The 13,649-nt window shown below is 44.3% G+C and overlaps 1 protein-coding gene across 1 annotated transcript; it reads left to right on the top strand.

Moving 5' to 3' along the window:
* Positions 1 to 410: 410 nt before the first annotated feature.
* LOC111217458 (ectoderm-neural cortex protein 1-like) lies at positions 411 to 11,027 on the top strand. Its single transcript, XM_022739344.1, has 4 exons — positions 411 to 649; positions 1,975 to 3,009; positions 3,107 to 3,880; positions 10,975 to 11,027. Exons 2-3 carry the CDS (start codon positions 1,987 to 1,989, stop codon positions 3,851 to 3,853), a joined length of 1,770 nt encoding a protein of 589 aa, XP_022595065.1. The 5' UTR covers positions 411 to 649; positions 1,975 to 1,986; the 3' UTR covers positions 3,854 to 3,880; positions 10,975 to 11,027.
* Positions 11,028 to 13,649: the final 2,622 nt, after the last annotated feature.

Below are 13,649 nucleotides of genomic sequence, written 5' to 3'. Positions count from 1 at the left end.
CACACACACACACACACACACACACACACACACACACACATATACTACACATACTTTCATGCTTTTCTGCCTTGCATTGCCTTGCTGTTGAAAGGTGCTGTACAAACAATCTTGCATTGCTTTGATACTGGTGACAAACTAGAGATTTGATTCTCCATGCAGACTCAAGTGAAAGTGAGGAACAAAGCAGGAAGCTGAAACATACAGTGGCAGGTGCTTTTTATTTTTTTATGCCATAGATATCTAACAATGATAGCCTCTTGGATAAAGAACAGGGCAGCCCTTTTTCTGAGGTGTTTGTGCTCATTGGACAATAGCAGCAGGAATAGGAGGAGCCTGAATGAACACTACCGCTGCCCCTGCTCTTTCTCCTCGCTCGGCTCGTTGCTCCGCTGCAGGCTGCGTGGCTCTCGAAATAAACCCACGTATAACTTTTTATATTGTTTTTTTTTTGTTTAGTTTTTCGCGTTTAAATTCAAAAGCTTGCGACGAATACAAATGGCTCAACCAGTTTCCAGCAGTGTAGGACGTGATACAGGATACTCGGAAAGCGGAATCGTTTAAACTGAGCCACAACTTCAAACAAATCAACGGCGGAACAAGTTGTAACCGAGATAAAGGAATCCGGCTTAGCCCTGCTCCTATCAAGGTAAGCATTAAAACTCCTAATCCTCCTCAAGTGTCGATATCCGAGATACGTGCCCGTTTGACTTTTCTCCAACTTCCGAAATGAGGGTTTAGTTACAGCCTGTAACACTGGATCCTTTTGATGTCTGGTGGTTGTAGCAGCCTGGATGTTTGCAGGCTGCTGCTGCTGCTGCTGCTGCTGCTGTTGCTGCTGCTGCTGTTGCTGCTAACTTGGGAGGAAAGTTGAGCGCATGCTGAAGTGCTGACCGGAGTTTCACATTTACTGCACAAAACGAATTGGATTTCACGCTGAGTCCCTCCACGGAAGTCCACCGTTTCCCTTTCAGTGGGGCTGAATAGCCGACTTAAATTTATCTGCTTTGGAACAATGGAGGCTTTTATGCGGAAGATATTTATTTGGTCGTTTTCAAGTTGTGTACAGTCTTTATTAACCCACTGTAGCATGCCATGATTGCCTCATACTAGTCATATTCATAACAAGCTTGAATGTGTTGTTATTGCATAATTATATCTACTAGAATTTGAGTGCAGAATGCAATAGAGGTTAATCATATTTTAAATTCAGCATAAATATTATAATTCCACCCCAGAATATCCTCCTGCTTAAAGCAGCAGCTGCAAGCTAGTCTAAACCCACTGCAGATGATCAAAAGAAAGATTGGGTTCTTATCTGTTGCACAGTTGTTACATAATTTTATCCTCAAGGAGCTGGTCTGAGGTGTGAGATCTTATGTGGGCTTGAAAGCTTTGCCTTTGGCACCATCTTGTATGTGAACCAGCAGAGAAACAGAACAGGCTGGCAGGAATCTTTTGGCTCTTGCTATGGCTGGAGGTGACTCACAGCCCTAACATGTTTATAGGGGTGGAAAGATGTGATATACAGCAACACACCCAGGTGTTGCTTCTTTACTTAACATTGAGGTTGTAATAGGAGCAAGTTAAGATAGCTAATTTTTTGTCACAGGTTTGAGAGCTGAGTCTTGACATTGATGTTTCATGGTGTAAATCTTTATGGCACACAGTGTACACACACTGGTTTCTATTGGACTGCTTCTTATCTGATCCCCTTTCATCTCTCGAAAGTCTGAAGTTCATTTCCGATGTAACTGGGTACACTGATATGAGGCCATAAGCCTGTTGTTCAGCTGTTGTCATAATGAGGTTTGTTTGATTATAAAATGGGAGTGTTTATGGTAGCGCTCACATCAATAGGAGCATTCATTCATAAAACCCTTCCTCCTGTTCAACTATCAAATTAAACAAATGCAAAGGAGTGTCTCTTTGTACTTGTGCTCATATTTTTCCTCTGTATTTCCTCCTTTCCAGGTTCAAGTCAAGATGTCTGTCAGCAACCACGAAAACAGAAAGTCTCGCTCTAGTTCTGGCTCCATGAATATCCAACTCTTCCACAAGACGTCCCACGCCGACAGCCTGTTGACTCAACTCAACCTGCTGCGCAAGCGAAAAGTCTTCACGGATGTTATCCTGAAGGCCGGAAACCGATCCTTCCCCTGTCACCGAGCTGTCCTGGCCTCCTGTAGCCGATACTTTGAGGCCATGTTCGGTGGCGGGCTCAGGGAGAGTCGTGACGCTGAAGTCAACTTCCACGACTCTCTCCACCCGGAGGTTCTGGAGCTCTTGCTTGATTACGCCTACTCGGCCCGAATCATAATCAACGAGGAAAACGCAGAGTCTCTCCTAGAAGCCGGAGACATGCTTCAGTTCCACGACATCAGGGACGCAGCGGCAGAGTTTCTAGAGAAGAACCTCCACCAGTCGAACTGTCTGGGGATGATGCTGCTGTCAGACGCCCATCAGTGTCAGAGACTGTACGAGCTGTCGTGGAGGATGTGCCTGGCAAACTTTGCTACTCTCTTCAAGACAGAGGACTTCCTCAGCCTGCCCAGAGATAAAGTCAAGGAGCTAATTCTCAGTGAGGAGCTGGAGGTGGAGGATGAGAGCCTTGTGTACGAGGCTGTTATCGACTGGGTTAAGGCAGACATGGAGCAGAGGCACAGTGAGCTGCCTGAGCTGCTGCGCTGTGTCCGCCTGGCGCTGCTCCCCGAAACGTATCTACTGAAGAACGTCGCCTCAGAAGAGCTGGTGATGTGCCATAAGGAAGGCAGGGAAATTGTTGAAGATGCCGTACGGTGTAAGATGAGGATCCTCCAGAACGACGGTATTGTAACAGGCTTCTGTGCGCGGCCGAGAAAGGTCAGCCAGGCCCTGCTGCTGCTGGGAGGACAGACTTTCATGTGTGATAAAGTCTACGTCATCGACAACAAGACCAAGGAGATCACCCCCAAAACAGACATCCCCAGCCCCAGGAAAGAATGCAGTGCTTGTGCTATTGGTTGCAAGGTATGTATGTGATGTATATACATACTTCAATATTTGCATTTTTCATTTTACGTTGTGTAGTTGTACTCAAAATGTGATTTCTCTGCCTGTCTCTCAGGTTTATGTTACCGGAGGGCGCGGTTCTGAGAACGGTGCCTCCAAAGATGTCTGGGTCTACGACACGTTACATGATGAGTGGTCCAAAGCAGCCCCCATGTTGGTAGCCAGATTTGGACATGGTTCTGCGGAGCTCGACCACATGCTGTATGTTGTGGGAGGACACACTTCTCTTGCGGGATCCTTCCCCGCCTCTCCATCTGTGTCTCTCAAACAGGTGGAACAGTACGACCCTCAGACCAATAAATGGACGCTGGTGGCTCCGCTCAGAGAAGGGGTGAGCAACGCTGCCGTTGTTGGTGCCAAAAACAAACTCTTTGCCTTTGGAGGCACCAGTGTCAACAGAGACAAGTATCCCAAGGTGCAGTGCTTTGACCCTTGCCAGAACCGGTGGTCTGTACCAGCCGCCTGTCCACAGCTGTGGCGATACACGGCTGCAGCTGTAGTTGGCAACCATGTCGTAGTGATCGGCGGCGATACTGAATTCTCAGCCAGCTCTGCTTACCGGTTCAACAGCGAGACATACCAGTGGTCCAAGTTTGGTGACGTGACAGCCAAACGGATCAGCTGCCACGCAGTGGCGTCAGGAAACAGACTATATGTGGTCGGGGGATACTTTGGAGCTCAGAGGTGTAAGACACTAGACTGTTACGATCCATCATCCGACTCTTGGGACAGCGTGACCAGCGTGCCCTACTCACTCATTCCCACCGCCTTCGTCAGCACATGGAAGTACCTCTCAGCATAGAGGGACGCACTGTCTGAGGTTTCTACGGTGAGTAATTGTAGTTTCCTTAAACTGGCACAAACAAACAAGATGTGAATTATATGTGCTATTCATAGTGTCCCTATTGTCACATAATAAATGGGAACTGACTTTATAGTAACAAGAATATCTTTAATCAGTTCTAACTGCTCAGTCACTTGTTTAACAAACCCACGTGAATGTCAGTTTGAACCAGACGAGGCCAGTTTAAAACCCCTCGCTGTTGTCAGGGTTGCTAGTGGTTACAGTTACACATTATCTAGCTGCTGTGATGGCTGGCTGTTGGATAAACACGGTGGAGTCCTGGTTTAGAGAGCAGGAGGAATGTCAGTGGTGTTGGTAATTACAGAGAGAGAGGTACAACATGAGACCTGTGTCAGCGACAGGAGCGAGGTGGAGAGGCAGGGATCAGGTCTGTGCTTGTAGTGGCAGTGCTCTGCAGGGCCAGGCTGCTGTGCGCTAACTGACTGCCTATTATGAGTCAGTACCTTAGAATGAGTCAGTACCTTAGAGCAGTCATAAGTGTAAAAGGTGATATGACACACGGCATTCAAAAATATAGAGGGCATGGAGCCAGAGGAGCACAAGGAGGTTTTGGTGAGCTTGATGAGTCTGATGATGATGTCCTCATACATATCCTCAACATTTTTCTACAAGTGCTAGTGCTAACTAAAATAATACAATTTTATTCATATAGAACTTTACGGGTTAGTGCTTTACAGGATGAAAACCAAACAAAAATCTACTTTAGCATCGTATGTGGTGACAGAATACAGGGCGATATGTTCTGCTCAGAGTAAGAAGTTCAGGAGGGGAATAAGGGGGTGGAAGGAAGAAGGATCTATCTCAATGGTATGAAAATATGATTGACTGAAATGTAACACACCATATCAGTGAAGAATTGCTCGTCCTAATCTGCCTGAAGGAACGACAGGTGGCAGTTTTCACAGCTTCATGCAAGATAAGAGATGATAAATTTTTCCCGAGGTGTTTCGAGTTATTCGCACAGGGTGAGGCAGGAGGGACGGAGGGGCTAGGAGATGAAACAAGACGAGAGAAAACACATATTATTGATGATATTTTGAAGGTTTTAGGGTTGTTTTTACATGTGCCCGGTGGTGGTAGAGCTAAATTTAAATTTTATGACGCAAGGCCTGTCCCGTGATCTTCTTTTAGTGCTGATGCAATCAATTGAAAACAGTTCATTGCTACACCAGATTTGCATTTTAAAAAGCTCAGACTCTGCTGCATCTTTTATTGATGGTTTTGTGGTTTTATCTTTACTAGAGCTGTGCATTTTTAAAGTAAAAATACGGCAGGGTTTTATTAGGTAGACTACATTCTCATGGCTTCACAAAGCACATACATTATCTGTCCTGATGTAATCATTTTGTGCTATATGTTCACTGGTTTAATGCAGCCTGTTTGATGACATGTCTGTCATCAAGTATAACAAACATTCACACTTAAAGCAATAGTTTGCCTATGCAATGCGTACGCTACACATGTAAAGATGTCAAAAATTCATGATCATCTTTTTCAATGTCCCCTTACCAGCAGAGTTCCTCAGTTGTAACCCAGAAAAAAACCCTTTTAGTGTGACAAATTAAGTCAGTTTCTGTGACTAAAGTTTAGATATATCAGTCTGTTCTGTTCTGCAAAGAACAGCAGCTTTTTCCTGTCAGAGTGACTCCAAACAAAACTTCTACGCTGCCAAGAAGTTTGAAAGTAAAGCTAAGTGGAAGCAAGTGAAAAGCAGAAGGCTTATGTGTGACTTGTGTCTACAGTAAACAGCTGGGTATGATGGAGCTGGGGGCTTAGCATTATGAGGCTGCTGGTACGGACCACTGTCTCCATGGTACTCAAGGTTTTTCCGGCCTGATGGAGACAGACAGCCTGGCTATAAAAGATCAAGGCACCGCGTCCTTATGAATTCAGTTAGGCAGTTACGGTAGTAACCATCATGCTGCCGACTGCCTTTATGTTTAATTACAGCAGACATGGAAAAAGCTCAGATTTCCAGCTTGTTGAGCGGGCGTCCTACCCTGACGCTGCTTGACTTTCTCTCACCCGAGACGGGGGAGGGGTTTCAGAGGAGGAGTGAAGTGGCAGAAATTTAAGGAACAACAAAGTGACACAGAGCAGGATGCATTCACACACACACACACACACACACACACACACACACACACACACACACACTCTCTCACAGATATATACACAAACAGAGGAGGAGGATGAAGCGGAGAGCGGGTAAGACCAGGAGAAGCAAAGCTATATTTTGCGCCGTTTGGCAGCCGAGACTAACGCCTGACTAAAAATACTTGTCAACTTTCAGCTGGGATCAGAGAGGAAAATAATTGTGTGTGTGTGTGTGTGTGTGTGTGTGTGTGTGTGTGTGTGTGTGTGTGTGTGTGTGTGTGTGTGATGGTGTGTGTGTGTGTGTGTGTGTGTGTGTGTGTGTGTGTGTGTGTGTGTGTGTGTGTGTGTGTATCTTTCATGTTTATGATGGGGCTGAAAACCACCAGTCAGCTGTTCAAGTATTCACTAGTAGTATTGTAAGTTTTTACACAGTTGTGAAACCACTCGTTTTCTACTCATACTACTCTCCCTCTCTCTCTCTCACACACGCACAGACACACACACACACACACACACACACACACACACACACACACACACACACACACAGGGAGTTGCATTGCTGGCATTGCCTGTCCTTTAAAAAGCCAGCCATCCTTACTCTAATTTGGGAGGAATGAAGGTGTGGCCTGCATTCCCATTAGTAAAGATTTGTTAATGTTGCCTTGTGGCTGAGGCCTTTCAGTTGTCCTGGCAGTTAGCGTGGCCTGTATGGGATTACCATTCTCCCTGCTCATTTTGTCACCACCTACTGTACTTTGGAGCCTTGTGCATTTCTACCAGATGTGACTAACTGCAGACTCCAAGGCCAAACCAGAACCCACTGTTGATGGAAAAGTATTTGTAAATGTTAAAGTATTATGGTCTGTATTTGTTATGGTCTAGACAGCTCTCAAATAAACTAAAAACATCAAGATCTAAACAGATTTCACTTTAATATTTTGACTTTGTGCTGTGTAATCTTTACAGTTGATTTGAAATGTTTTTTTTGGTCTATGTTTTGGAGGTCATACATCAAATAGCATCAGGGTGTAATCTGGTCCGTTGTTGGTACTAGACTAGGCAGACAGGATGTAACCGGAGATCCCTGCACAAAGTTCAGAACAGTCTCTCTCTCCTTTTAAACCACCGAACTATAACAGCCCCAGAAATGACTGTTATCTACACTTGAGCCTTTGTTTTCTCTGCCCCCCCCCCCCCCTCTCCTTCTCTATCCCTCCCTTCTCATCAGCCCGCTCCGCTCCAAATCACAGACATAAGCAGCATTCTCCGTTTTTAACGGCTTCAACTGAAGCACTTATGAGGTGGGCACGGCTTTGTGCGATAGGGTACACCTGGAGAGGTCAGGGGGCCACAGAGGGAGTCGTCGGCGGGCTCTCTGCATCCCCAGACAGCTGCTGTAAAATGGAAAGGTCACAGTGGGATCAGGGAGGAGGAGAGCAGAGGCCCCAGTCACTCAATACTAATGTTTTATTAATGCCTCGCTGTGAGGGCCACCAGGAACACAAGCTGAATGAGGCTTTTATTGCGGCATCTGTGTACAACAACGATCCCACCTCCGTTCACTCAGACACACACATACACAGTTAAAGTTAGCACGTGCACACACACACTTTGTCTCCCGTCCCTTGAGTAATCAATCTGCCACATTACAGCCCTTGGCACGGCTGCTTAAATTTGCATAAACCTAATGGAGTTTTTATTGGTCTTTTCTCCACGCTGCGAGTAACAAAAAGCGAAAGGGAAAAAGATGCTTAAAATGGCTGAATAATCACCCAGACTAATTTGATTACACCCTCAAAAAGAGACGAGCTGTCATACAGTTACAGGGTCCTCTTCAGAAAGCCAGCTGGGATGGGACAGAGTGTGTCTGCCTGGTAATTAATCTGAATTACGTAATATTTGCGCCTCTCAAGTAGTGCTGAAGTGGTGCACATTCAGTCACAGAGACGCTCTTTGTTCCCGTCTTAAACTGGAGTTTCTACAAGGATTCATCAAGATGTGGCTCATTATACTTTGCAGCTGTACCAAGATGCTTGTGGCTCATCCAGGAGTCCTTTATTTGTCCCTCAAAACAATGCAAACTCATGTAAATGAAGTGACTGTGATTCATACCATGGTCAATACAGTGGAATTCTAGGTGGTCATTAGTAAACATGGCACAGGCCTTGTTGGACACAAGGGACAGATAAAGAAAGAGGACTCAGCTTTTGGTTTGGTGTATTGTGGGTAATTGGGCCTATAGAAGGCACAGATGGAGTCCAAGGTGCAATAAAACAAAAAAAAACAAAATAAAAAAAACTGCAGATGAATGTCATGATGCAGGTGTCGTCCACTAAATGTGACCTAGTCCCATGATGTGTGTATGTGTGTGTGTGTTCCTTCAACTAGAAAGTGTGACATTTTAAAATCATGAAAAAGCTTGAGATTTGGTCGTTATTTTCTTTTTGTCAAACTCAATCTGGCATTATTCCCATGTGGAGCAGACAGACTGAGTCAGGTTAAACCTCTGAGTGCCAGATCCAATCACTTCATATAGTCCCGGCCCATCTGTTTGGTCAGCTGAAGGACACATGGACTCCCTCCATCCCGCTCAGCAGCACACTGCGGTTACCGCAGTGGACCAGACCGAAGACACACACACACACAGGGCATCTGGGTACTTTCTGGGCTACAGTTATTAACGTGTTGGCATCCCACACTTATTCACTCAAGAAATCTTCCTCCCTGTTGGCAGGAGGAGGTCATATCTGTGAAGGTCGATTTGGCTATTTCGGTACAGTGAGCAAGTAAAAACAGAAAGTTTGAACACAAGTCAGGATGAATTTTTCCATATAAAAGACGGTAGTTTTACATATGCATCAAAGGTGAACAGCGTGGCTGGTACAGCTCAGTATATAATTGACCTTGACATGACAGGTAATAAAAAAGGGACTCTGAGACAGTCTAGAGCTCATTTCTGAGGACAGCAGGACCCTTGTTGCAGCTGAGGGAGCTGAAGTTTGGCAGTGTGAGACAGATTCTTTTATGGATGTACTGATGATGACAGACATATAACCTTTGTGGAATACATTTCGACACTGCGGTCTAAGTTTTTCATTCCCCTCTAGGCTGTTTCTAATTATAAAAAAAAAAAAAAAGTTGTGTAACACACGAGAGACCTTTTTGATCTGTACTTTTAATACACTTTGCTGACCTGAGTTCATATCGCGCCAGTGGCTCGACAACATGAATGTGTGTGAAAGCTCACTCCCACTGAACTCGAGAGATAGACGACTAAAAATAAAGCTGCAACTCGTATGAAACAGCGATGTTGTCGTAGTTGGAGCAGACCAGAGCAGCAAAGTATTTAAGATTCAGAGGCATGCTCTGCATCATCTGCACTTCAGAGAGATTAGACTAGCAGCAGCAGCAGTAGCAAAACTCAGCCTGTGACCCGTGCACATGAACACACAGAGAGAGCAGCAATGGAAACTTCCATCAGGCCTGCAGTTGCATGTGATAAACGTCGAAGAAGTTTCTGTTATGGGCTGTGGATCGAATGTCTGTAGTTTTTCAGTAAAGATCAAACCAAATGAGATAGTCATGTTAATAACTTGGATTTATATTATTTATATTGTTAGAGGCGCTTGTAGGTGGATTTTTATTTTTGTTTCCAGTCTTAATGCTAAGCTAAGCTAACCGGCTGCTGGCTGGCTGCGAAAAGGTTGTGTTTCCCAAAATGTCGAACTATTGCTTTCTAAAAATGTTGTAGAAAAATTGCTCATGTTTCTTAAAGTATGGTGTCATCATTTTGGTTTTGGTACCAAAACTCAGCCCTAGTTGCTTTCTGCCAAGAGGCTATTCAGCGGAACTGAGCAGTTTTTGTTGTTGTTTTTGTTTTTTTTTTGCATTTTTGGTGTTGTAGACAGATCTATTTTAGGATTTGGGTTTAATACAACATACTGCAGTTTGCACAGCATGAACCTGACATAGTAATTTTCTTCAAGAGGGTGTAATGTGCAATCAGATAGTTTTCCTACTGCTGCTTAATCTGAAGTTTGTTTGAAACCTCTTTGTGCCTCTCTGTTGTTATTCCAGTAGCACAGTGCTCTGGCTGACTGTTATGCTCCAGGCAATGTATTCACAACAGTAACAGATGTGTATGGATCAGTTGAGGCTTCTGTAGTATCAGCCGGCTTTGTTGGCCATGGAAATGAGAACTCATTAGGTTATCCAAACAAACCCCCAGCAGAGCCTGCCTGTAACTGTCAACTCTCTGCCTCCCAGCACAGAGAGCACAAACACATTCTTCATCTGCTCTGGCAGAGCTGAGTTATCATCAAAAATATGCAAATTAGATGTAAACATCATGTTCGCCCCCTTCCCCAAATATCCAGTGGAGCATTCCTTTATAACAGCAGGGGAGGAAAATTAGACGCTCCAAGTATCCGAGGTTGCAGAGTGAGCCGGAGATGAGAGATTCAAAAGAATTCATCTCAGTGTTTGTTGTACGAATGGTGCTTAACACATGCAGGAATTTGAAAATTGAACCATAAGAAAGACTCATACAGTGTGACTTATATCCGGATAAAGCAGATGAGCAGATGGTTTTGAATATGTGATTTATCTGAGTCCAGAGAAGCTTATTTTCACAGAGCTGGGTCCTCTTCACTGCCACCCTCAGATATTTATTACCTAGCGACATAAATGGCTTGAGCAGCTTAATCCCACATGCCAGGAGGACTTTGGTTAAATAACGCTCTGTCCTGAGGCATTATTAACGCTATGTGGGTAAGCCTGATAAAATGGCATGGTGATAAGCTGATGTGTAGCTCGGAGGACCCAAGTCTCTGCATTCCTCTCCGCTCCCCGAGAATGTCCAGGCCGCCCCTCTGGTCATGTGGTCGGTCCTCATACAACAGCAGCTCCTCTGAGTTCACAGGACCTAAACATTAATCTCCCTCTGTCTCTTTCCCCAGATCAGCCATGGTGTCTGGTATTCAGTCTCCCTTCGCTGGCTGCAGAGAGGAGGAGGAGGAGGAGGAGGAGGAGGAAGGGTTTGTGTATTCCTGCTGTGGCTCCATCCTAGCCTGATTCACATTATCTTCATCTGCAAAGGAGTGGAGGCCTGATTCCTGGAAACAGCCCAGAGACTGGAAGTCTGCGGCCTCTTTGCACCTGATCTGTTTACTCGTCGTTCTTGTGTAACTTTCCCATGTCGCCACTAGCCTGAGCTGGACTCGTTGCCATGTATACTGCAGGGACCTCACAGTGGTCTCTATATAACATGCAAGCCACAGCCAGGAAACAGACCGATAGCATAGATGTGTGCTCTGGGCAAATGCCTCAGATTTTCTCTTTCCACCTCCTGGGTCAAATAAGCTACTGTGACTGTGTCGGCCCTGCACTGCTCAACTGACTCACTCCATCATCAAATGTGTATTATCTCGCCAGTAGATTACCAGTTTAACAGACTCTGAAAGGACTTATTAGTGTCTCTCACTGACATGTTGTTTTACAGCAAACTTAAAAAGAAAGTCGGCTGTGCTTTGTTGTGGTTCCTCTCCCCTCCTGACACTGGGCGTTTACTCAGGTGTAATTTATTTGGATTGCTGATAGACTGAATTAGACCTTTGCTCTGCCAGACGTATGGGGAACTAGAGAAGACATTTGGGGAAGTGTATGATTTTGTGCACAGAAACAATCTTCCTGTCTGTATTTTTAGACGTTGGACTTGGGCTTCCCTCAATTTTGGTGAGCTAAATTTGAATCTTCCTCCTCAACTTAAAATACAAGCTCGCAAGAGAGAATGTGGCCCGTTACGGCTGAAGAAGATACTTTTCTCGTTCAAGCTGTTTTTTCAAACTATGATTTTGTCATTTTGTTGTTTTGTGTCTCAGGGTTTTGTATAGTTTTTGCCTGTATTTGTTCAAGGAAGGGAAACCTTTTTGTTTCATGTTTTCTGTTCTGAATACTTTTTTTTTTTTTTTTTTTGTGAATGTACAAGTTTTGTGAAAAATAATTTTACAGAACTGTCTACTTTTAGAAAACATTCTTACATTGTGAAAATGTATGACTACACTTAATAGCAGGGGTCATATTTAAACACAATAACACAAATATTGCCAAAATACAAATAGCTAATCTTAGTGTTATTTTGGATTTAAATAATGGAAGCTATGTGTTTCCAAAGTAGTTAACTTTGTAGCTATAATATCTGAGTATCTTAAATGGAAGTCTTTTGCGTGTGTATAGATTGTATACTTGCTTTGTAATTCATTTGTAGAAGCCTTTGATTTGCACAATTTGTACAAAGAAATCTCTTAATGGTCTTAATTTTTGTATCTTTGTCTTAACCCAGCTTGGGTAGTGTGAATAATCAAAGCCTTTTTGTAGCACATAATTCTGTTATTTCTCTCTCAACAATCATTTCATTTGTGTACTGTTTTCCAATAAGTCAAATATACTGGTATGTGAAGCTGTTACTGACACACCATCTGTTACTTCATGTTCTACAGCTCAGAACTTGTCAATAAATGTCATCTTGTTGGGAACATATTTCGTCGTTTGTCCTCTGTTTTCCAGGGACTGACGACTGGAATTCGGCAGCTGTATCATTAAAACAGCCTGGTCAGCCATATAATCACACAGGTGCTCTTAACGTGCCTGGAATAGTTTCCGAACGCAGGTTAGGAGCGGTTTTGGTATTTACCGGGAACACCCGTCTCCTTCCTCCTGTCTGTCAATGCCGTCTCGCTCTTATAATACCCCCTTGTCATAGCGATATCACACATTCTGGTGATGTGGTATGTGAAGTGCAAGCCTCTGCTGCGGCTCTGGCACTCGCCAAGTCAAGATGTGCGCACACATTAAAACCCTCAAACCCTGAAGAATGTGCTAAGTCTGCTCAGCCAGTGTCAGTCAGGTGATGCCTCTCCGTACCTCTCACTCTGCAGAGGCCAGGTCTACGTGAGAAGACGCTGAAGTCCAGACTGGGCGTTGGGTGGGAAGATGTCTGGTTGGCACACGTTTGCAGGGAGGAGAACCGGAGAGGAATGTACCCACACTCAGAGTAAGGGAGGTGGTTCTGAAAGTGCTGCCTGCAGGCTCCAAGTTTAAAGATGCTTGTGACGTCTCAGCCACTGAGCCATTATATTGCTGTGGTGTTTGAACAATCCACCTCCACTTTGAAACCAGACATCACTTGCTGTTTCTTTTGATTTCATTACCTTGTGGTATACTTTAACTTTCAAATTCTTGCTCTATTCATTTCGAAGCAAACTGTTGTCAGAGCGTCTGACCCTCAGAGGACGTGGCTACAGATTATCCAAACACCAACGGTTCTTTGGATTCTGTTTTTGACCTTGGAAACAGTAGTTTGACAACAGCAGATCATCAGTAGGGTAAAACTAACTTGTCTCATGACCAAGATCATGTTCCTTATTAGTGGGCAAACTATCCCAGATTTGGTGACTTCATTTAACGCTCTCGAAAAAACTTGCTAGTGGACCTTGAGTTAAATTGTGCAAAATGGACTCCACAGTGCTCCTATCCATGGTAGTGTAATACTGTTAATATGGTTGAAAAAGTGTGTGTGTGTGTCAGACAGCGAGAACGAGGGCGTAAGGAAAACAGAAGGCTGTTGAGTCACGAG

Source organism: Seriola dumerili, unplaced genomic scaffold, assembly GCF_002260705.1.
Source record: "Seriola dumerili isolate Sdu_G_001 unplaced genomic scaffold, Sdu_1.0 BDQW01000002.1, whole genome shotgun sequence".
In the NCBI taxonomy this organism is placed as follows: Eukaryota; Metazoa; Chordata; class Actinopteri; order Carangiformes; family Carangidae; genus Seriola; species Seriola dumerili.
The sequence above is the reverse complement of the archived record's forward strand: the minus strand, read 5'-3'. Positions and strand labels throughout refer to the sequence as shown.